The following is a 24,655-nucleotide window of genomic DNA, read 5'->3' as shown; positions in this document are numbered from 1 at the left end:
ATATTTAAAACATAATGTCCTACAGGGACAGAACCGCAGCCAACTGGAGTCTGATAAAAGTGAATTTGTTTAGACTTGTAAAGCAACCTGAGAATGGCAGTAACTGAGAATGAAACTTAAATGTACTCATAATTTCCATAGTTATCCAGTTGACTGCTAATCATAAAATACCTCCGTACCCCACTTTCCAAAATAAAAACAAAACATTAACAATTTCTGAAATGTTCAATTATAATGATTCCTATTACATTTGTATGTATAATGAATGAAATATGATTGCATTATAAATTCAAAATTAGGTAAGATACTGAAATTTCTTCATTAAAAATGGTTAAACAGAATGAATGAATTTGATCATTGTTTTGTTCTCATGAACATGCTTCATATTGTAACAAGTACATAAACATGAATTTGAAATTTCAAATCACATGTTTAATATTTGCTTAGACATGTATTGCTGATTCTCTCATATTTAGGATATTGGTGGCATGTATGGATGAAGTACCTTGAGTTTAATGAAACTAAAAATACTGGAAGATAATTAGAACCATTTATAAGTTTGAAATTCAGAAAGCACTAATTTTATGGGCTAAAATTGCAGAAAGTACAGCTTGCACTATATACTTAATTCATTACCTGGTATTCTGTGCACAGTTATACTGACTTATACATCACAAAGTTAATAACTTTTTTAGTTATTGAAGATTATACTACTGCATATATATAATGAATATGGAAATAAATTGTGGAGATAATACTAAAGTGTATGTGGTTACCTATTTATCACATGAAAGGGTTTATTAATATATAAATAGTCGAAGTTTCCTAAAATTCTGCATGGTTTTTGGCATATCTAAAAAACATAATCTGATGTACCAACCACTGGATGATATATTTTTTAATAGTTTTTCACATATGTTTATACTATGCATATTTACTTGAAAGTAAAACTTCTCACACAGAATTTCTAAAGCTCCCCATAGTGAAAATACTCTGGTAGTCTGGTATAATTATGAACCTATGTTCTATAAAGAATCTTTCAAACAAATGAAATAATATGCATAAAAACTGTAAATAACTAGCGAAAGAATCACTATCATAGAACAAATACTTATCAAGACTTATGATATGAAGCCCACGGAAAATAACATACAAACCAAGAAACTGACAGTCAGAGGGGAAGTTAATATGAAAGTTGTCACTGAAAAAATATTCTTGCATTCTTTCAGTCTTCCTTCATCTGACTTATGTATCAAGAAGATGGCACTGTTCTCAGCCTGATATATACAAATTATGAAATGCTTTCATTAGTAGGAGGCATGGAGAACCCATTGAGTTTGAATAACTAAAATTACATTATAATTAAGATGATTTCATTATAGCCTAAAGATCAGGGACAGATAACCACTGACACCTGTTGCACCAATAAACAAAAATAATTTGAGGGATGGCTTAAAATTAATTTAGTGGAAGTATATATTTTAATATCATAACTTACTCTATTATTAATTTTTAAATGGATTATGTAATACTTATTCATTTGGTAAACAGCTCAATATGTGAATATTTTTCATCTAGTTTTACCATGTGGGCTAGAAAAGGCTTAATATATAATTCATTCAGGTATGATATTGCTGTATGCAAGCACCACATTTACACATAATTTGAAGTATTATAACTCATTCCATTATATATATGAGAACAAATTGTAACAAATTTTTAAATTACTTCAGTCCTTTGCTTCAGCTGCAGAGGTGAAAATGTGCCCCAACATTAGAGGGAAACATCAGAAATATAGAACAGGACATTATTCTGACTTCTATCAACCACTGGGGCCTTGGTTAACCTGCTTCTCATTTTGTCTACTACATTCCCCACTAAAGTCAAAGATCTCAATATTGGTACAATTTAAATATTTCATTCTTAAGACTTGAAAACTAAAAGTACTAGTATGTTTTCTGTTCAAATGTTTCAATGCATTTAACCCTCTGTCATGTCTAGCACAGTATAGCACAAGAAAAAAGAACTTCCTTTGCTACACTTCATGCTACAGTGTAAAATGATAATTTAAATTAAATGGTCTGATAGCATCAGAATACAGTGAATGTAAATGCAGTGTGTCCAGATGAAAGGTATCCAAAATGAAAAATTTATATCTCAGAAACTAATTGTCATACATGTATCCAGTTTATGTCATTGGAAGACTTTTACATGCCTGGCTTATGCACATGCACCAGCTGATGACCTTCAGTGAGCTCAGTAATGATGTCAACACCACAGGAACAGGTTCAATATGTGTTGTGGCTAGCATAGTTGCAATTTCTTATGGCTGTCCAACATCATTTTGGAATGCAATATGGACGTCAACCTCCTATACAGAAAAGGATTCACTTCTGGGAAAACAAACTGAGAACTACAGGCAGTCTGTTGCATGTAAAATCTCCTGGAAAGTCACAGATCTCTGAAGAAAAAGTCAATCGCATTGGAGAGGCATTCCAGCAAAGTCCGCGCAAATTAATTCGTGCTGCTAGCTTGTAGTTACGCACAGATTCCATTTTAAACAGTGCACAATGTGCTATACAAAAGGCTCTGCCTAAGAGTGTACAAGATTCAAATGATTCATTCGCTAAAACTGAGTGACCAAGTAGCACATACAAACTTCACTGTGGACACGCTACAAAGAAATGACACATCATCTGACTTCCTCTGCCAAACATGTTTCTGAGATGAGGCTATGTTCCATGTCAATGGAGTTGTAATCAGGTACAACTGCAGGTTTGGGGCAGTGAAAATCCACATGTCACATGTGAGTTGGAGAGAGACAGCCCCAGTGTGAATGTGGGGGCCAGCTTAATGCACGATTGATTGGACTGTTTTTCTTTTCGGAAAAGACTGTGACCAGACATTCATACTTGGATATGCTGGAACTGTATGTGCTGCCCCAATTACCACCTCAAACTATCCTCCAAGAAGATGGGGTACCACATTTCTGCCACCATTTTAAGGAATCACCTGGATAGAGAGATGGTTGGGAGATGGAGTGGCAGAGGTGGACCAATTGCTTGGCCTCCTAGGTAGCCAGATTTAATCCCAGTGGATTTTTTCTTGTGGGGTTATGTGAAGAACATTGTCTACCAGGTTACGATCAACGACCTTCAACACCTTAAAGCCTGCATAAGGGACGCTGTGGTTACTGCAACACCAAACATGCTTTAAGTAACATGGAACGAGATCAAATATTGTCTGGATATCTGTCATACCACCAAGGGAACCCACACTGAAACTTACTGAGAAAGTTATATACTCAGAAAGAAACTTTGATAGCTTCCCTTTGTAATGGTGTAACCCATAAATGTGTATAATATATGCTTTCTGAGACATAATTATTTTAGTTTGGATACTTTTCATCCAGACATCCTGTAGTGTGGAAATATGATAATAAAATGAAATGGTTAAAGACACAAAATTTTATGATTATGTCCCTTGAACACTCAATTTATTGCATAACACACAAAATAAGCAAACGTTTATAAGGTAAATAGAAATATTAAAGGTGGTGTCAACACAAAAAACATGTTTAGTTAGTGTCACACAACAGTTCACACAAAACACACTGTGAAAAATCATGTGAAGTTATACTGTGCTGACATATAGTGTATATATATATATATATATACACACACACAAAAAAACAAATTTTCTAAACATACACTGCACATGAGGTTGGCTTATATTAAATCTTATGAAGTAAGAAGTAAAGGTATCTTTGTAACAGGCTGTGGAGGCCAATAGGGTTGTGAGATGTTGAGGTTCCCACATTTCCTAGACAATTGGCTCATAGTTGGCAGTATGGTTATTAGCCTTACGTGCCCACCGCCCTTGACCCCCAAGAATATTCCTGGTACTCATTTCTGTCGACCCCAGGACCATAGTGCAGCTGGAAGGTTTAGGTAAACTGAAGAAGTCCACCTCATCAGGATTCAATCCCTCAACCTTCCAGCTTGTAGCATAGTGCCTCAACCAACTACGCTACCATGTGCCCCTATTAAATCTTATATATGCTGCAAATTCATTTCTTAGGTCTATACCATGACAAAGTAAAAAATTATATGAACCAGTATAAGTAATTTTATTGCCTGCATGACATAAAAAAGAGCAAGTTGGCTCAAGAAGTGAAACTTCTGATTTATATTTAGGAGGGACTGGTTTCATTCTCATCTGGCACTCCAGCTAACCTGTGACTTTTTATGGTTTTATTCAGCCAACTGCCAGGATAGTACCTCAAATTATGCCATGACTGCTCCCTTCCACACCCTTTAAAATTCATTATTCATTAATCGTCTTATCATTGGATGCTATAAAGTCTCAGCTACTGACTTACTTACTTACTCATGGAGCTGCCAATTCTGCAGCTACTTAAGAATTTCCCAGCATTTTATCAAACCCAAAGGTTCATTACTGTGTTCACAAGAGCTCTCCACTGGTCCCTATCCTGAGCCAGATCTATCCAATCCATACCATCCTATCCTATCTCTCCAAGATCTGCTACTGACAGTATCATTAAATAAACCATAAATGTTTATAGTATAGACATTATGAACATATTAAGTACAAAATTTTAGTAGGAAACAGTGCTCAAACACAGGAGAAATGTAATAACATATGCCCACAGCAACTCATTTCAAACACTATTACAGCAGCTGGAAGTAACAAATTCTGAAGGTAGCTTGCAACCTCCCACACTAAAATTCAGAATATCATTCAATGTAACTTCAAGTAAGTCATCTACTTTGATATGATAAAGCCTTTTCTGAACAATTATCAGTTGTTCATTTGTTAAATCTGGATTTATGTAAAAAAATAAACAAATAAAGAGGCAAGGTCTTCCTTTCTATGCACTTATTATGAATGTGGCGATACCATATGTATTTTTATTTGTATACATCTAAACTTCTGCATAATGCATGTAAATATTTCAAATTCAAGACCTATTTCATAACACCTGAAAATTACAGAGAAAAACTATTCTATGAGGAATTCTGACTGAAGCTTATAAAAGAATATAATACTAATTTAATTTTAAAGGGCATATACAGGACATCATAAAACAACTGTTGATACATGGAGGATTTCTGACAAGGAAAAGGGAATGATGATCATACCACTGACAACTTAACCACCAAATTACATTCATGACAATTTCACATAGCCTGGTGGGATAGCTGCTAGTGACAGAGTCAATTCACATTTTCCTTCTCAAAGCTCCTTCATGAAGTAGATATGAACCATAGAAATTCATGCAGAAGGGAAAATTCTTCCTCTTTTTCTTATGATGCTGAAAAATATGAAGTTCATGATAAGCATTTATGTCAGTGATGCACAACCCATGTGCCCAACAAAAGCAATGACATGTAAATAAATGCAGTTAAATGAACACTTTCAATTTTAGTAAATGTACATGACGGGACTGCATAAAGGTATATCAGTTCTCAGTACATTTCCATTCAAGTGTCCTTAGATGGATATCTGTGANATTTTTTTTAAAAATGGTGAGCGACCTTTCTGGATGATTTCACATGGAATGACCCCTACATCAGACTACAGGTGGTAGAGATTAAATTGTTTCAGTAACTTTTGCTGCCATGAAAAAGGTGTATCCTTAGGTCTGTGAGAGTTCTAAACAATAGTGCTTCAAACAAAATTAATCACTGCCTGCAACTGTAGTTAGTATTTTGCATCAGGCTATATCTACTTGTGTTGCCAGGCAAAGGAACATTTTGACTGCTGCAACTGGCTTTCAGTTTTCGGTTTTCAATCAAATTATTAGTTTGTTTGGTACGTAGCATCTGTGTACTATGATCTTGTGGCTATGATTCTTTTTGTATCATGAGTTTTTTACTTCAGAAACGTTAAACTAGGATGATCTCCACATCCGCATGAGAATGTATTCTCGACAGGATTTATGGAAGGTGAATAAATGAAATGAATGAAATGAAAGGGAAGCACTTGCATCACACTAAGTGGTGGGTCGTGCAGAGTAACTACTAAAGTTAGATGTTTTGTTTGAAATCTGTCATTTCCTAAATAAAATCCATGGTGGACAAAAGCAACTGAAGAAACAGAAGTTAAAAGAAGAAAAGAGAGTATTTAAGCAGTAATAGACAGAGTACTGTCTTGGTGAGAATTAAAACAGCATAAGGTGCAAGATGTGTAAATAAATTTTAAGCATATCTGTACTGAAAGAGTTCAACTTGAGATGACATTGTGAAATTAAACATTCAGATTTGAACCAAATGTATATTGGAATATTTTTGAAAATTGTTCTGTTTCTTTGCAACAAGGCTCTGAAGTGAATTTTGACATATTGAACTTAATTGTTGAGTTCCTTTAATGAAGGAAATTTTGTAAAAAGATCGTTTAACCTGTCTCGTCATAAAAGCTATGTTTCATAAACTGTGAGAAAAAGTTTGAAGCCATGAGTTTGAACTGAAGAACAGTATGAGGGCAGGTAGCTGATATATCAAAAAGAGGTGGAAATGAAACTCAGTTTTCCCAGATATTCTACATGCATGTCTCATTTATTTGCTGCTGATGTGAATTGTACTAACCTTCTGAATGACATTATCATTATTTGATCCATAGTTTTGAATTATAATAGCTGTCACATCCAAAACTATCATAACATATTTTAACTGTATACAACAAATAGTGATCATTATGTCAGCCAGAATGAATAGTTCTAGCAACCAATCCATGTCAGATTTGTGGACTTCAATCAATATAAAGCATTGACTGTAAAATTTACTAACTCTTGCGAAGCACCATATGAAGATGGTGAACCTCCTTTACAGCTTGAACTAATCAACTTATACTGCAGTGAAGAACTTAAATTCGAGGACTGTGATTTGCTTTCCTCTTATAAGTGTCTTCTTAATGACAAACATCTGAATTTGTGGTAGACTCTTGCTTGAAATGATTTACATTTGTGAAAAAGCCTTCTCACTGATGAGGCTAAACAAATTTAAACCAGCTGATAGATGAAAATCTCACATCAGTACCCTCCAATGAATACAAAAAGTATCACACTTGACTTGAAATCTTTGACATCCAATGCAAGCTTACAGTCACATCAGTAAGTTTTCTTTTTTTAAAAATTTATAAACATTGTACCTTCTTCTTTATTTACCTTAATTTTTAAGATAGTTTTCTGTAACAAGTATTTCAAAAATTCCAGCTGGCTTTCTCTACAAAAGTACTTCTAATCTTCTTGCTACTAACAACATAACAAAGATTTTGTTGTAGTCTATTTGTAGGGTATACATTGTGTGGCCAAACAGACAAAGGGCAATTTCTCAATATGGCACTGTGGAAAAAAAGTTGTGCATCACTGATTTATGTACTTTGCCATAATAGTAAAATGTATATTGAAACTATACAATAACTAAAACTAAACCCTCAGTCATATAATGTTAAATGATGTTATATATTATGTCAATTTATATTTTCTTTAAGCTATTATTTTACGTGCATGATATACGAAATATTTGACTGTGATGACAGATTCAACAAGAAAGGGAACTGAGTGCTATGAGAAGGTTTTACTACTCAGAAACTATTCTACATTTTATTGTCACAAGCAACAAACAGAAATAATCCTTCAGTATTCTCATTTCCCCATGATTCATCTAAATAAAACCCATTATCCTTATTTTGAAACAAGGCTACAGAATCTCATTAATACCAATGATGACAATTTTTTCACCATTAATGTAAGTTGTCCTGCTGATAGTCCACCAGCCTTGGCAGTATATTATGTTCATAAAAGTGTTGTGTGTTCTAAGATATACAAAAGCCAGTTGTGGCTAACAATGCCATGTTTTAACTATATAGGTTTCTATACGAATATCCAACACAAATCTTTGCCATGTAATGAAAGGCAGTCTGCAATAGTCTATCTATATTCCTTCCAGAAAAATGTTATGTAAAACAATAATCTTCCCTCTCTATTGGAAATCACAAGATTGTGAAACTGAACAGGTATTGGAAGGAGTTAAAAGTGAAACTTAATTTACATGACATGAGAAGCCTGATGAGTGTTTACTCCTTAAAAATAATTAACTTAACAAACAGAAGAGTGAAATAACTTTTGCAGGTGACTCAAACCTACTTAGTGTCTCAAGTGTTTGGGAATTTATATATAGTGATTTTAATTGGTATAAGTTGCAATACTATAAAGTCTGTGTTAACTGCTACTCTGAAAGCTATGTGTAGAAATGTATGAAGTGATGTGATATTTAAACTTTGTACAGAAGACATGGACTTTTTCCTCAGAACAATACATGCTCATTACAGTTACCATTCTGCAATGTCAACTTCTGAAAGATGAACATGTAGATTGGTGATTTTAGTGGCAAATCATCCATAATCTGTCAAGATGGTTCAACAACAGTGGCACTAAGATCCATCAATGAGGACAGCTCCTTGTGAACTGTTTATCTTTCAAGAATCCCTGATGAAAGAGTTGCAGAAATTAACCTCCAGGCTACTGGGTGGCCAGATTCTTTCACATGCATTGCAATCAGAATTCTGAGTAGAAATCATATGGGGACCAAAAATGTTGTGGAGGAAGTCTAAGATAATGTTTGCTGTGTGTGATGTGGTCCCAGTCCGGTATAAACCATTATGTGTTAGTCAGTAAAGTAGATGCAAAAAGGTGAGGCATAAAACTGTTACATGGTATGTATACAGTTTGATCAAATAAGAATGATCTTATAGTCCATGACTTGATATAGCAGCCTACACTAATCTTGGCAGCATATGGGGCCCACAAAGTTCAAAAATGAGCATGAAAATTTCTTTGTACTGCCACAGTGCTCTTTTCATCACCACCATCCTCACCATCACCTTTTTGGGTGTATTAGGCTCACTGAAACCTGCTGTGGATGTCATAAAACAGACTCCTTTCATCGTTTCAGTTGTTTTCCCAAACTTCCTTTTTGTTTTGGCTGATATTACAGAATCTCTTTAGGCATTATGTAAGAGCTTTTTCTGTCAATATATTCTTTCCACTTGTTTCTGCATTACTTTACAAATTCTGTTATTTGATGAATTTGCAGTACTCTCACAATTTAACTCGTTTTAAGTGTATGGCCTATTATTTACTCTTTGATTCCTGTGCAACAATTCCAAAAAAAAAATTTTTTTTCAAAAGTCTGCATATGTAAAAGGAATAAAAGTTTTCATCATGATCACCAACATGATAGCCTAAGATGTGGCCTATTCTGGTTACAGGATATAAAACTGTTCTTTCAGCCTTTTTGTTGGATGTCCATGATATTTTATACTCTGTGATTTATAGTGACTGAACAGCTTCAGAGTTCAGTTTGAAGGCATTATTTCCAAATATTAGAGCCATTTCTTTTAAGTATTTTACTACTGCATACTAGTTATGCTCAGTTCTCCCCTAATATCTTCTTTGAATTTATGATCTGCCATTCTCTTCATGAAGTAATCAAGAAGAGAACAATATTCTGTAATGAATGTAGTTGAGAAGTATATGTACAAGGACAGGTTACAGGTTACAGGTTACAGTGTGTAGTGGTGCAGCTAGCAAACCTGTTACTGGCCTCTGCATATTCTTTGCTAACAGGTTATTCTGCGGTCCCATGAATTGCACATTTATTATATTAATTAAAAGATATCCCTGGAACAGGCCATGAAGGCCCGTAGGATTGTGAGATGTTGAGGCACCCACATTTTCTCTAGACAATTTGCTCACAGATGGCAGTAAGGCTGTCAGCCTTAGGTGCTGGCCACCTTTTACACCCTAGGAAGATTCCTGGTACTCATTTCTGTTAGAAGTTGAGTCAACCCCAGGGCCATAGTGCGGCTGGAAAGATTAGGTAAACTGAAAAAATCCAATGACCTCATCGTGACTTGAACTTGCAACCTCCCAGCTGGTAGCAAGACCTACCGAATATAAAGCAGGAGGGCTAACTACCTAATGCAATATTTTATTTTTGAGGTAGCAGTGTAAAGCTTGAGCATTACTTAAGGATATTAAAATATGCACCCCCTTACTTCAGCAGACTGCACTGCATTAATGGGTTCTTTTGTTTGACCACTTTCATTTCCAGTGAGTTGTTTGTTCATATAAAAATAGCTGAACAGATATGTATGACAGAAAAGTCTAATATACAACTAAGAATGTACATGGATTATTTCTGTTCACTATAAAACATAATTATTGGCCAAATAAAAGCATCTACCTATTTACAGACAGAAAATTGGAAGGCTCGTAAAATTAGGGTCCACCAATCCAACCAAAAATAATGTGTTCTGTTAGAACTATTTTATAACACTATTTTCTACAACTTTCCCCCCTATTAAAAATGTCTGGCATTCAAAATATTTGCATGTATAGGTCTACGTGGCTCAATCAAAATGCAATTAGCAGACTGGTACATCTAACATATATGCACAACTACTAAGATCTAATGGAAAGCGATATAATTTTACTAATGTATATATTTTACAATACTAAAGAAAGTGTGATGCACTGATGTGTTCAACAAATACACGTGATCACATCTGCTTACTCTGAAGTGTGTGGGTGTGTGTGTTTGTGTGAGAGAGACTTTCTATATCAGTTGTAAGAAGAAGTGCTGGAAACACATGAGAACAAGAACAATAAACCAACACTGATATGCTAGACTATAAGAATGCCTATAATATTAAAGTGCACTTTCCTTCATAATATTAACATTTTCTCTAATACTGTGATCAAGGTAAAGAGTGTATGGCTTTCTACTATCTATTCCAAACCAATTCTGATGTGAAAAGATAACAAATACTACCAAAATAAACAATGGCATTCTGATTTTCTAAGGTTATGGTGAAAATCTCTTTTACATATGGCAGTGAGAAAAGCTTTGTGCCCATTTGTTCTCTATATGTGACTAGTATATGTACTACATAAGCACTACGAACCTTAAAACATAGGTCTTTATTTTTAAATACACAGCTTTTGGCTTTATGTTTAGGAGAATATTTGGTTAATTTTAAAATGTCTCAATGTTTTGAAGAATACTCTTTTCAGAATAATATGTTGGTATTTCATAAATCATAAATATGTCTAAAGCTTGTTGAATATATGGTGCAGTGTCATTCAAATATGCATACACTATTTCAAGTGACTGCAATTAACCCATCCACATCCTGCATTACTTCAGGTAGTCTGCCTGAGAAAAAGTTATGGTAGTTCTTATTGTTATTGAGAATTACAGTCTTCTGAGATGTAACACCATGTTGACTAGTAGATATATACTGATGTTTCCTTGAAATGCCAGCAGACAGCTACCAAGCTGCATAGCAACACACCTCAAAAGACAGTAATCTTCAAAGTCATCACTGTGAGAACTTCAAATATAACACATAATACCAAATTCCATGTGGAGGTGGGGTTGAATACCTCCACTGCAGCCCTCCGAGTCATAGGAGGCGAAGCAAAGGGAAGTCTTGAATCTGAGACAATAAAATATGGTTGTGAGTTTTACGGAACTTGGACCTGAGAATGACTGCTTTGGTGATGGCCAGCAGCAATTGTAATTGACAGACTCATCCTCTCATCAGAGAGATTGGCCCACATCAACAAAATCATAACTGTCTGAGAGTAATAAACATCTGGTTGTAAGCCCCAGTTGGGTGCTTTATTCCAAGATAGACTGGCCAACAGACTGTCAGCTGTAACAGAACTTTGACTCTGACTTTGACATATTACCAATATTCCTCATCAATAAATTATTAATTAGTAATTTCACTGATCTGCAGATTCTACAATTTTCTAAACTAAATTCTCAACCTCACCAAAATGTGTAGATGAAAGGTCAACCCTAGGTTGCAATATCTTCATCTCCCACTTCACTGCTCCAATAGGAAGACACCCCAATATCTAAAGGCTAGAAGACTGTGAATACTAGGTTTCATGGTGAAGAAGCATATTTCCATGCTACCTGCCAGTAACACATCCTCACTGTCATCTTACTAAGCTATCATAGGTTTCTTAATTCAACTCAATGCATCCATTATTAGAATCTTATTCACAATTTGAATGACAATATGTGCAAAGAACAGGGACTGGATTTACGCTATATCTGCATAAGATGGCCTGCATATCTGAAACAGCATGACAAGTAAGGTTAATATAATCTTCCAACCAGCCAATGTCCTCAACTTGAATAGGACTACATGGCATTTTTTTCCTGGCTACCATATAGTTTAATACAGTATTTATAGCAGTTCAGATCACACTAATGTCTTATGGTACAAATTTAAAACCTTCAATTTTCCATAATAAATTTGTGTTGCATTTTTGTCAACCTACAAAGCAATGTTCTGCTTCAACTCATACACATTTTCAACAGGAATAGTTCACGATTCATTAGGGTAGCCATAAATATCTGGAAACCATCCTTTCTGCTTTTTGAATCAACTTTGGTCATGATCATGTGTTTATCATTAACAGTACTGCACATAATGTGTGGCAGAACAGGACTATTTTACGGCAACTTTAAGTCTAAAGTGGTTTAATGTGCTGAAGAAATCATAGCAGGAAATCGGGGAAAAATTTTGATGTCTGGAAAATTTATGAGGGACTTGAGGCATCAGAAATCTCTCCCACAAACAGAAACATGTCCAGATGACCATCCTAAGGTACAAAACTGGAAGGATGACAGAGGCTCTGTTGATTATATAGGTTTCAAAATTTATATGATTCTGACTGATCAGTAAAACAAACGACATAAGAAATTCTAAAAAATTCATCATACACTAGTTCTTTAATACCAAAGGCATTCTTAATGTCTACTACATGACACATTTTGGAGGAAAATTCTGAGTATTAATAACTTAACATACTGGAATTCAGTTTACATTATCTCTTTTTTCCCCTATCAGTTTACATATCACAGTGACTCTATCTGATATCAGGTGCTATTTTGACCACCAATCTCAGCTGTTTGTACTTTAGAAATGTACAGATGATGTGTGTTTGAATATGTGTCAGAGGAAGTTTAGGTGAGCATCTAAGAGCAAGTACATTGATATGGAATCTCTTTTTTACTCTTACATCATCATCACACAATTGCTCAGAGGAAATGGGAACAACAAGATAATAGTCTATAGCCCTTTGTGAAGACAGAATAATAAGAATAATCTGCAATCTGTTTGGAGGGACTGAGGAAAACTAAAGCTAGCAGCAGTCAGTATTTGAACTAGATATTACTCTCTTTTGGGATGTTACTTCATGTAGTTTGATAGACTTATGTCAATGGTCTACTAGATCATACGGTATCACATCCCAAAAGACAATAATCTTCATAGTTCTTACTGTGAGAAACTCAGATCTCACACAGGTATACAAGTAGCGAACTGTTCAGATGCAGAGCCCCACCTTCTCAGTTTTATATGCAGATCAATTGTTGCACTCATGAACATTACTTCTTTCTCTTGTTACTTTATCATGGGCTCTGGCAAGGAGGAGTAGGGAATGGGCACACCCCTTCCCCCCCCCCCCAAATTTTGGGGGGGAAAAAAAGACAAAAGTTTAAAACAGAAGAAAATATGCCAAAATATTAATATTGCAAATTAAAATAATTTTTTAAAATTTTAAATGACCTCACCTAAATCAGCCTTAATTTTCTTGACTCATTCCTTAAACATCAGATCATATGCAAACTTTCTGACTGCCCTTCCATCTTGAAAAAGTCTCAGCAGTACCCTAGTAATTTATATATGAATCGAATAACTTCAGCCAATGGCATCATGGTATATAATATAAAAGTAACATGACGAAATGTGGTGTACTGATTTAGTGCATGAATGCATGGAGTAACTGAAATTGGAAGTGAATGATGTACTACATAATACAGTTAAAAATATATTCATATTTAAATAAGAAATATAATTATACAGTGAGAGACATCACAATGTTTCTTCCAAATCTTACCAAGGCAGTTAAAGAATTTCTATGGCCCTTAACTGATCATAAAATACTAATTTAGAGTTCATGAATATATGTATGCAATAAGTATCTATTTGTTATATACGACACACTTTTCCAGTCTTCCAGAAGTATATACTGAAGTAACGTCTCTATAAAAAAGTTATCTGTATTACGTGATATCAAAATATGTACTATACATAAATTGAAACTTGGGCAATACAGTAATTTCAGATATTCTTCCAGTATGTTAATTCTGCATAGTGAAAGCCCACTTCAGCTGTCACATCATGCAGAAGAGTAAAGACACAACTCCAAAATCTGTATCATGAAGTGAGGTTAGGAATGAAACATATGCTTGGATAAGGATTAAACATCAATGAGGTGACCAGTGAAGACAGAAGATTCTGGTGAATGGCAGTGTCCAGGCCATACCATAAGACTGCCTGAAAAACAGGCTGTCCCTATCATTTTTCTTTGTATGTGGGGTCCGGAGGTACTTACCATGGCCATCATACTTACTGGAAAAGTTACGAGTTGCAAGCATCGTGGTAAGGATTGCACCCTGCACATGAAACAAACAGCAAATCAAAGAAAGGTCAAGTTCATGTGTTCTTTATGGAAAGAATGTATTTTAGTGTGTACAGCCATTACTGAACAAAACAAACATGTTCCCATAGAAATGATTGGAGTACAATGATGGTGTTTTCTATGTGGTCCATGCTGAGATGTTATAACTGAGACAAGTTTAGAAGTTAGTCAGTTGAGAAAGTTGTAACAGAGAGAGTTGAAAGAGAACTGTGAGGGAGTCTGCAAAGAGAAGACTTAGTCAGTGCAGTTAGCACAGAAGCTGAAGAATCTCCACTGTTAGGAGCCACTGTACAAGGGGTGGGCCCTCTTGGCCCTTGCACTGTGACCACAGTGATCTATTGTGCTTCTTAGGAGCCATTACCAGGGAATGACTGGTGAAGATATTGCAGGCTGGAAAAGACTTAGTAGCGATTTGTAAAGTGATACAATTAGTGATGGTGCTACAATTAAGCGTAGTCTTGAGCTGTGTGTTAAAGTGGTCAGTAAATCCGATCTCCAATCCAAAACCCTGTTGATAGTCAACCTATTATGTGACAGTGTAAACAGAAGGTAACATATACCTGTCTCTCTGCATGCTTGACGTCTAAAACTAATGAAAAAACTCTGGTAAGAAGAGTATTAACCTCTGCGATGTGATGCAAAGTAATCCAGTAGTGTCAATTTGGAGGAATGTTACAGATAAAGTTCCATATTTATTAATGATTAATAACTGCAAAATTGTGATATTAAACATGTTTCTAGAAATTGTAATACAAACAATGAAGTACATAAACAGTAACTTTTTAAAGAAGAACTTTTATAAATTTGTTTTGCTATTTTAATTCCTTTCATCATAGGAAGTGATCTTAAACTTAGGCTTATTTTTCTTTTGGATAAATATGTAACCAGTGCAAAATCAACACTTCATTATCATGATGTACATACCTGGTTTCTTACTCTCATATAGACACTAGAATGTCTAACAAAAAAAAAAAAGGAAAAAAAAACAAACTCCATGGCATGTAGTCCGCAAAGTGAACTATGCTGACCGAGTGACCGCTGCTTGTCGGCGAAGTTAGTGCCAACTTTTGCGGATAGAGGGTGTCATGTGGTCAGTGCAATGGTTTCCCATGGCCAATAATCTCGGTTTTCTAGACTGGATCCCCTATTTTCTTGAAATGGCTCCTCAATTATCCTCATGAGGCCAAGTGGACCCCGTTCCAGACCCACTACTTCTCAGAAAATCTGGTAGCGCCGGGAATCGAACCCAGGACCTCCAAATCAGTAGCCAGGAACTCTGACCACTAGACCACAGAGGCAGTCACACATTTATGTAATATTTTATGTTTAATATTGTTGTTATATTTTGTACTAATATTTTATGGTGTTGCGATTAAAATTGTTTTGATTACAAATGCACTCAGTTCTATGTACTGTATATAAAAGACTAGTCTTTTTATGAAGTACTGTATCAACAACTTCGTTGTAATTACAATATCTCTTCCCATTAAAATTACAGATGAATTATTGACAGTTATTTGCTTACTATTTATGCTAATGTTCTGAATGTTGACTTGAAGATGTAATGGCATTAATATTTCAGACATTGAAGTCTGATTGTGCCTTAGTGAATTAGTAACACAGTTACAACTGCAGAACATACCTTATCTTTTGCCACTGAACTGAGAATCAAATAATATCAGAATTACTCTATCATACATACCTTCAATTTACGCCTTGCATTGAATTTCTTCAAACAGTCCACAGTTTCTTGCCTGTGAACAACAGAAGCCACACGCTCCCTTTGCTGCAATAAAATAAACATAAATTGGTTAGCAACTTTGTACAATATGTTTCATAGTCATGAAAGAGTCAGATCTGCCTCAGTATATTTAACAAACTAAATAAAAAGTTCTTATAACAGACTTCCAAGGGACCTGATCTGGTGTGAAAGATACAGTAACCTGGTCAACAGTGACAAGCAATAATTCTGACTAGCAACTAATTTTCCACTTGGCATGCAGGTGTTGGCTTTTTGAGCTCTAGGAATCTCATTCGGCCATTTGTGGAAAAGATGGGATAGCGAACTACACCCAAAGAAGTTAAGATCAATGTAATTATAAAATCATAAGAATTGATTTCTTTTCCAAATTCAATGTTTTTGCCATTAACTTGTATGTGACTTGCGTGTGTTTAGGACAAACAGCGCAGCAACAGAACTGGAGACAAGAGTGACAGTAAGACACCAGAAAATAATGATCCAACTTTTTTGGCAAACAAGAGATTTATATAAATATTAAATTTTCATAGATTTTTTGACCCCTGATCCTGTACTTTTCTTCTAGTTCAGGAAGGTTTCCATTGAATAAGTTTACCTAATTGTAGATAACAATGTTGTAAGATACATATGAAACATATTTTTGATCCAAGTCATGTGCCAGAAATTCATGCCATATGTGTACACTCAACTGTCATTCAGCTGTACACACTTCCAAGTATTCTGCATGCATTTTGTTCATGAATGGCTTTAACTGTTTCCTGTTGGTGAGAGGAACTGCAGAAAACACAGTATAGGATAAAATTGTATAAACAGAAACAATAACCATAAAAGCAGAGTATTTTCTCTAATATTCTTGCTTTCTGTTTCTGTTTCCAAAAGAAATAATTGTATATCACCTTTGCACTATATTCTTGGGATGAGAGAATTCTTTTTTATTAAGACGTTTCTGTAAACTATGTTCAAATTCAGACAGGTTTTATTGTATGAGTATGAGTGTTTCTTATATGAGAATGTCAGGTCCCACTTATTCAAATTTGACAGATTTCTTATGCGAGAAAGATTATGGTTCCACTGTATCTCTCAGTATTATACAGAAGCAGAAAAAACGTCCTACTTAATATAAACAGCTGACAGTCACTCAGCCTAACAAAAAATGTTGTTCCTTTCTTGGAAAACAACAGTTCATTACTGTGTTCACATGAGTTTCCCAGTGCCCTGATCCTAAGCAGGATGTACCTGGTCCACATTCTCACAATACATTTCTCTAAGCCAAACTTTAACATTATTCTACCATCTACAACTAGGACTTCCAAATGGTCTCTTCCCTGCAGGTTTTCCAACCAAAATTTTGTATGAGAAAGACAACCACAGAAATAAAAATTTGTGAGACTACCTTCTTCAACAAAAGTGTATATTAATAAAAATTTATACATACGCAGATCCATGGATGCTTCAAAGCCTCTGAAGCTGTAATTCTCTTTGAAGGGTTGACTGTCAACATTTGGTTGATCAGGTTCTTTGCTTCTGGTGTTACTGTATCCCATTCTGGTGAGGGATACTGGAAGCAAAAACATGAATGCTACATAGCTTAGAACACCAATTTTCCTATGCATTAACATTTCTTACACATATACAGAATCTGAAGAACAAATGTTCCATAAATGACAGATTGAATAAACCACAATTATGTACATATTACTTGTAGTAACAATAATTTTAATTAACTTTCAGCACCTGAATAAAGAACACATAGCAAGTCTCTCATCTTCGAAACATATATTCTCAGTAACTCACATCATATGCGCCCGCCTTTATTTGTGCATATAGCCGATGTTGATCCTCATCCCAAAAAGGCGGGTAACCAACTAGTAATATGTATAATATCACTCCTGCAAAAAGAGCAAGGGTATACAATGTGTAACAATTTGGTAATTAAACAGTTCAGACAAAAACATTTCAAAACAATCGTTCTTTCAATCCAGTACATCATCATCAAAACTGATGTCATACACTCAATGAAGAAACGAACACCATGTCTAATTTCAGATAAGGATTGCTTTGTGTAGCATTAAAATTCATAACAATGAGATAAAGGAAAATATTAAAAACAACCATTACTGCATTGACCCGCAAATTTTGTTTCACTTCCTTGACACTTCTAGATATTTTCATGGAATACTTTTCACTTCCAAGTATTCGTTTGTTCACCTTTTTCATTATTCTACTTCAAAGGTAAATAATTATTGATGCAATTGTTATTACTAACTAATAAATTATAATGAAGTGTTCTTTCTAAACTAATAAGATAGTAAGTTAAAATAATAAAGAGTGATAACATCTGCAAAACTTGAGTTACTTTATTCTTTAGTATACAATTATTTACTGTTAGAGTTTATTTAATACACAAATGTATTTATTTATACAGCTGTATGCGCTTGCACTTCTATATTGCTGGCATTTCTGGTACATTCCCAGCGATATGCTGCACAAATGCATCTATTTAACTTCTGTCCACAAGTCTGCTGAGCAGATTTTCATCAAACTTGATATTGGGAATATTTACCCATTCCAGTTTTGATTAAGAATGGGAAAAGTAACAAACAGTTTAGATGAAGAACTACATGCATTTCTTTGAATATCATGAGCATAATTTTGAAAATATATATCAAAGTTCAAAATATTTCTAACAAAAAATTTAGATAAAAAGGTAGTATGCATTTCATATTGTTTTTCCATAAGCCTTAGACATAATTAATTAAAAGAGACTGAATGTACCAGAATTGTTACCTTATGCATACATTTCGTAACTTCTTTCCTTCATATTCTGTTACATTTTTGTACTGAACTAAGATATTCTGATGAACCTTTATGTAAATCTGTGACAACAGGCCGGTAAACAAAGTAATTTTTTTACTGTTTACTATAATATCTCATTTTGACTGCATTATTGTAAACTAACAGACTCACAAAATAATAATTTTTAACAGTACTTAAAGAGATGCAAAATAACAAAAATGAAAGATGTGGCTTATCACGTTTCATTGAACACATAATGGAAACTAAAAAGGTCCAATTAATTAAGTAGACCATAAAATTCTTTGATTCTGCTTCTAATGTAGAGATGAGAAGTAAATTGTTAAGTATGAAACTGTCACGTTAAGTCTGAAAAACAAGAAGCGTGAATGACGTGAGATGAAGGCATCTGGTTCATATTAGTAACATTACTCTTTGTAGTGAATAGTCCTTTAATAACAAGTAAGACATAATAGGCCTGTCATTATTAGTATTCATTGTAACAACGTTATTTTGTTCTAAAACAATAAAGCAGATTATTACATGTTGAGGTGCCAATTTAATTTGCAAAAAGGGGAGTGCATGTTTCTTTGCTCTCCATATATTTCCGCACATTTGCATCAATTTCAGCCGAATCTGACATAATGGTTATGTGTCCTTATCTAGACATGTGAAAACCCAGAATTCTTTAGTTTACTTACGTGCTCAAAACATTGATGCTCATTGCTTGAGAACCATTCATCTTAGTGTATTGAAGTTTAATGCGTTCAACACAACTTGGGGAAAAAAAAGAACGACTCCCTTGCTCTACGTGTCTAGCTTTTGGAATTTTTGAGAAAATTAATTTTCAATTTTCCCAAAATAAAAGGAAATTTTAAAAAATCTAATTAAGGCGAGGATTTATGTTTTGCCTTATAAAAGCAGAGAGCTGTTCATAATCTACCGAATAATAATTCATTCAAATATAACTAATAGTTGATGAGAAATTAAGGAAAATGGCTATTATAAACATTACAATAATGACTGAACCAAAAGTTTAGGGCATAAAAGTCTGAGGTTGGCATTATTGCACTCAGATTACCGAATCGAACGTATAGAAAACAGAGGTAATGTTATCCCTGTAACAAGCTGTGGAGGCCCATAAGGTTGTGAGACGTCGAGGCTCCCACATAATCTAGATCAGTGTATCTCAACTGCCGGGTCGCGGCCTGTTACCGGGCCCTCGTCTTGTAGAAAAAAGAATTTACAGGGACGTGGTCTAACAAAGGTTGAGAACCACTGGTCTAGACACTGGTCACAGATGTATTTATACGTATACCTTAAGCTTGGACAACACCACGTACACCAGCTCCAGTGCATTATACCTAACGGACCGACACCACAGTCATTACAATCGATAAGGTCAACTACTCTCCAACATAGGAGCCATTACAACTGCGTTCTCTTTCTGAAAACTGATATCGAAGAATTAAAATAATAAGTCTGAAATCAATTCCTTATCAGGAAATACATTTTTTTCTGCACAGGCATTGCAACATTACAAAAATAACTGTCTTCAATTCTTTGCTGGAAGTAAATGTTGTTCAGTTAGTGACGATACTGAATCCTGACAATGTTTACTACTAGTTTTAAGAAACACCGGTACGTAAATTACAGATGTGCACTTTCGAGAAATAGTACACTGTTGACCATACAGTGTGACAACGCATTCACTTCAAAATAATCTGCGAATGGTGGAACTTAGTAATAACCCAATTAGTCAGTCGCAAAACTCGGAAATGATTACGAATTTCGACATATAATGAATAGAAATTAAGAGGAAAAATAATTCTCATCAAAAAACGCGGTAGTATTCTCAACCTTTTTTATTAGAAGGCTGGACTACATATAACTTGCAACCAGAATAGAAATGAATATTACATACAGCACGGCGAAATATGCATTAGTTTGGCTGTTAAGCAGAAGGCCAAATTCCCAAGCAGTTTTCAGTGTTATGAATATTAGCTTCTAGCGCGTTCGCATACATACAGCGCGAAAATTAAAGCCGTTCTATCCGTACTCATAAAGTGTTTTCATGCAATCTGATGTTGTAAAATTGAACTAATATTTGTTGGACCCTTCAAATTTAATTAAAATTGGACAACAATAATGGACGTTTAACTCGGGTATAATTTTCTAAATATTTATTGAAGTGAAACTTGTTTGGAACAAACACTGTAGAAAAAACAAAACACAAATTTTATAGTCAATATATTTTTCTGAGTCGGTCACGGTAGCCGGGCGGTCTAAGGCATGTACTGTCTTCGCTCGCTCGGAAGCCAGGATCGCGGGTTCGAATCCCACACAAAGCATGGATGTTTGGTAGGTGTTATTCTGTGCTCAGGTAGAGGTCTTGCGACGAGCTGATCACTCGTCTAAGGAGTCCTACCGTCTGTAAAAGACGATGAAACTGAAAAATCAGAGGCCAGGGCCCAAGGGTCTGAAGAGCCAGCGAATATATATATATACGTGGTGCGTTCCGTATATAATGTCTCCTATTTTTTGTGTTAATATGTAACGTCTGAGCTGGATGTTGGTGGTGTTGTAGTAAAGGTTGAACCTTCCCGCTAATGTACTATTAATTTGGTTGTCGTGCGACAGATACCGACAGCAGAGCAGTCTACCAAAATGGCGTCTGACATAGAAGTGCGTATGAAAGAGAAATGTGTTATTGAATTTCTCACTGCCGAACAAATTGTACCCATTGACATCCATCGACACTTGCTAAAGGTGTACGGAGACAATACAGTGGATGTCAGCACAGTGATTCGGTGGGTAGTGCGTTTCAACAGTGGCGAAAGTGAAGTGCACGACAAGCCATGCAATGGGCGTCCCTCCTCAGCTGCCACTCCTCACAATGAACAGCGCCTCATCCGAACAGATCAGCAGATAAGGACCAGGGACTGTCAATTCTGAACGCTACAAGACGACGCTGACTAAGCTGAAAGCTCGTATTTCTCCGAGTCAGGCCAGAGAAGCAGATAACCTTTCGCTTGCAACACGATAACGCTAGACCCCATACCAGTTTGACGACCACCGCACACATTGCAAAGTTTGGCTGGACTGTCCCACCACATCCACATTATAGCCCCGATTTAGCACCTTCAGACTTCCATCTCTTTGGGCCTATGAAAGAAGGACTACGTGGGCAACATTTTCCAGACAACGATGCTGTCATTGCAGCTGTAAGAAAGTGGCTAGCCTCTGCTGGCGCAGACTTTTACGGGCGCGGCATACAGGCTCTTGTTCATCGACGGCAAAAGTGCATAACGAATGGTGGTGATTATGTGGAAAAATAGCTGTAAGTAGGTGAAATCTTGCTCTATTTAACTGCGTTATTATTATTTCTGTACATATCTGTTGTAGTTTTCTTTAAAAAAAAATAGGAGGCATTATATACGGTACGCCCTTAGTACTTTTCTGTAAGTACTGCGGGGTTTTAGGGTTAAATAAACAAAAGGTGCCTGACGTGCCAGAATTGTTGCGCTATTCAGACGTTTTCTAATTTCTTATAATAAACAATCTATAAGAGCTTACCTTTTTACATCCTTGTTTGGTTCATATGTGAACCAAACGCCACCAGTTCATCTAATGATTTTAGGTAGCGCTATGTTAAATTTTGACCGCTTCTGTGGTCTAGTGGTCAGAGTTTCTGGCTACAGATCCAGAGGTCCCGGGTTCGATTCCCGGCGCTACCAGATTTTCTGAGAAGTAGTGGGTCTGGAACGGGGTCCACTCAGCCTCGTGAGGATAACTGAGGAGCTATTTCAAGGAAATAGCGGCTCCGGTCTAGAAAACCGAAATTAACGGCCGTGGGGATCCGTTGCGCTGACCACGTGACACCCTCTATCCGCTAAAGTTGGCACAACTAACGTCGCCGACAAGCTGCGGTCGCTCGGTCGGTATAGTTAGCTTGCGGACTACAGGCCACGGAGGTTATGTTAAATTTTATTACATACAAATAAGGTGGGCTGATAATAACAGCTACTCTATTGGTAATATGTCAACAACAAAAAAATATAAAGACAAATCTTTGTCCAAAATAGGTCATCTTGGATCGTCACTGTAATTGAAATATTGATATTTTAAGTTAAGTGTTTAAATCGTTTGTGTACAATGTCAAACAATAACAAGACAGGATAAAATCAAGTAGCGTACAATTGTTAAATAAAAGGGCGTACATACGTAGAAGTATAGATATAATAACATGAAAGGAGAAAGAATGTCAAACTTACACTACAGAATCAAAATAAAGTTAACTTACCACATGCCCATATGTCAACTGGCTTCCCATAGGGTTCTTTTTTTAACACCTCTGGTGAGAGGTAGCCAGGCGTACCAGCAAAGCCTGATGACATCAAAACATAGTTGAGTTCACAGCTCTGTATTATAATCGTTTGATATGAGCCAAAAGCACACACCTATACACCTGCCGGTTGGGTGGTTTAAACTACACACAAACTTAGGTGGGTCTAAGGGAGAGAAATAGTCAAACAGCCTTACACTAGGAAATTTACTGAGCATCCTTTGTCCTGATCAGTCACTGTCATAATTCAAATTATTTTAAGCAAAGTTTCCTTGCCATAAGGTCTGAAATTTCTATATCATCCCCAAGAAACACAAAGACATTTGTTTCAGAAACACAGCACTACAGTAATTCACAGTGTATTAATTAATAATCTTATTTTGATTGTAACAAATCTGGAAGTGCTGTTTGTCAATTGGAGAAAAACTTTGTTAGCTATGTACGAGTAAATAACTGAATGAGATACATAAAACTGATGAGTATGTAACATGGGATGTTAATTAATTTTACATACTCAAATTTCCGTCTAATTATGACGAACGGTTGATGGATTAGTGCTGTGTTTTGAAAACAAAAATGCGGGTGATCTGAGAATACTGGATACATCTCCAAATATTTACTAATTATAGTGTGTAACTTTCATGCTTACAGAGTGTTCTGTACAGTACGTATGTAAACGAGTTTTCGTTTCAGAAATTTGTTAAAGATTATTTATATCTTAAACTGCAGTAATTTACCAAGTTATCATGCACTTCCATATGATGGAATATGAAAATTAATAGTTTTAAAAGAAGAATAATTGGATTTTAAATTCTGAATGGGCAAATTTTATATATCAGAAAATAAATATCCACAACTGGATGATAAAAGATATCCAAAATAAATCCTAATGATCACCAACCGAAAAGAATGAAGCCCATTAACCCTTTGAGGCATGAAGTCCACCTAAATACGTGTATTATACAAAAATTCAGTTCCTACCAAACAGAAAATACATTCGCCTATATAACAATGATCGGTTGGTTATTTATATATGGGGAAATAATCGCGCTTTACGCCAAGTTAAGTACACTCTGTGGGCAAAATTCGGAGTTTTTAATGTTAAGACATGTAGTACAGAAAGTTACCACAGTTCTCTGAAGGGTTAAAAGGGCTGTAAAGATGCAAA

The 24,655-nt window shown here is 35.4% G+C and overlaps 1 protein-coding gene across 22 annotated transcripts in view; it reads right to left on the bottom strand.

Moving 5' to 3' along the window:
• The window catches only part of LOC111869317 (calcium/calmodulin-dependent protein kinase type II alpha chain), a 364,630-nt gene that overhangs the window by 71,595 nt on the left and 268,380 nt on the right, over positions 1-24,655 (bottom strand). For 13 of the 22 annotated variants that reach the window (XM_033753390.1, XM_033753385.1, XM_033753387.1 and 10 more), the window contains exons 7-11: positions 23,446-23,529; positions 18,144-18,238; positions 17,785-17,907; positions 16,293-16,376; positions 14,522-14,564 (exon numbers count right to left, since the gene is read on the bottom strand). In XM_033753390.1, coding sequence (XP_033609281.1) covers positions 14,522-14,564; positions 16,293-16,376; positions 17,785-17,907; positions 18,144-18,238; positions 23,446-23,529 — 429 coding nt within the window. Of the gene's footprint in view, positions 1-14,503; positions 14,565-16,292; positions 16,377-17,784; positions 17,908-18,143; positions 18,239-23,445; positions 23,530-24,655 lie in introns of all 22 variants that reach the window. The other 9 variants (XM_023860740.2, XM_023860744.2, XM_023860749.2 and 6 more) reach the window with 1 other exon arrangement.

This window comes from Cryptotermes secundus, unplaced genomic scaffold (assembly GCF_002891405.2).
Source record: "Cryptotermes secundus unplaced genomic scaffold, Csec_1.0 scaffold325, whole genome shotgun sequence".
NCBI classification, from domain to species: Eukaryota; Metazoa; Arthropoda; class Insecta; order Blattodea; family Kalotermitidae; genus Cryptotermes; species Cryptotermes secundus.
Note: the sequence above shows the minus strand (reverse complement) of the source record. Positions and strands in the feature narration are given on the sequence as shown.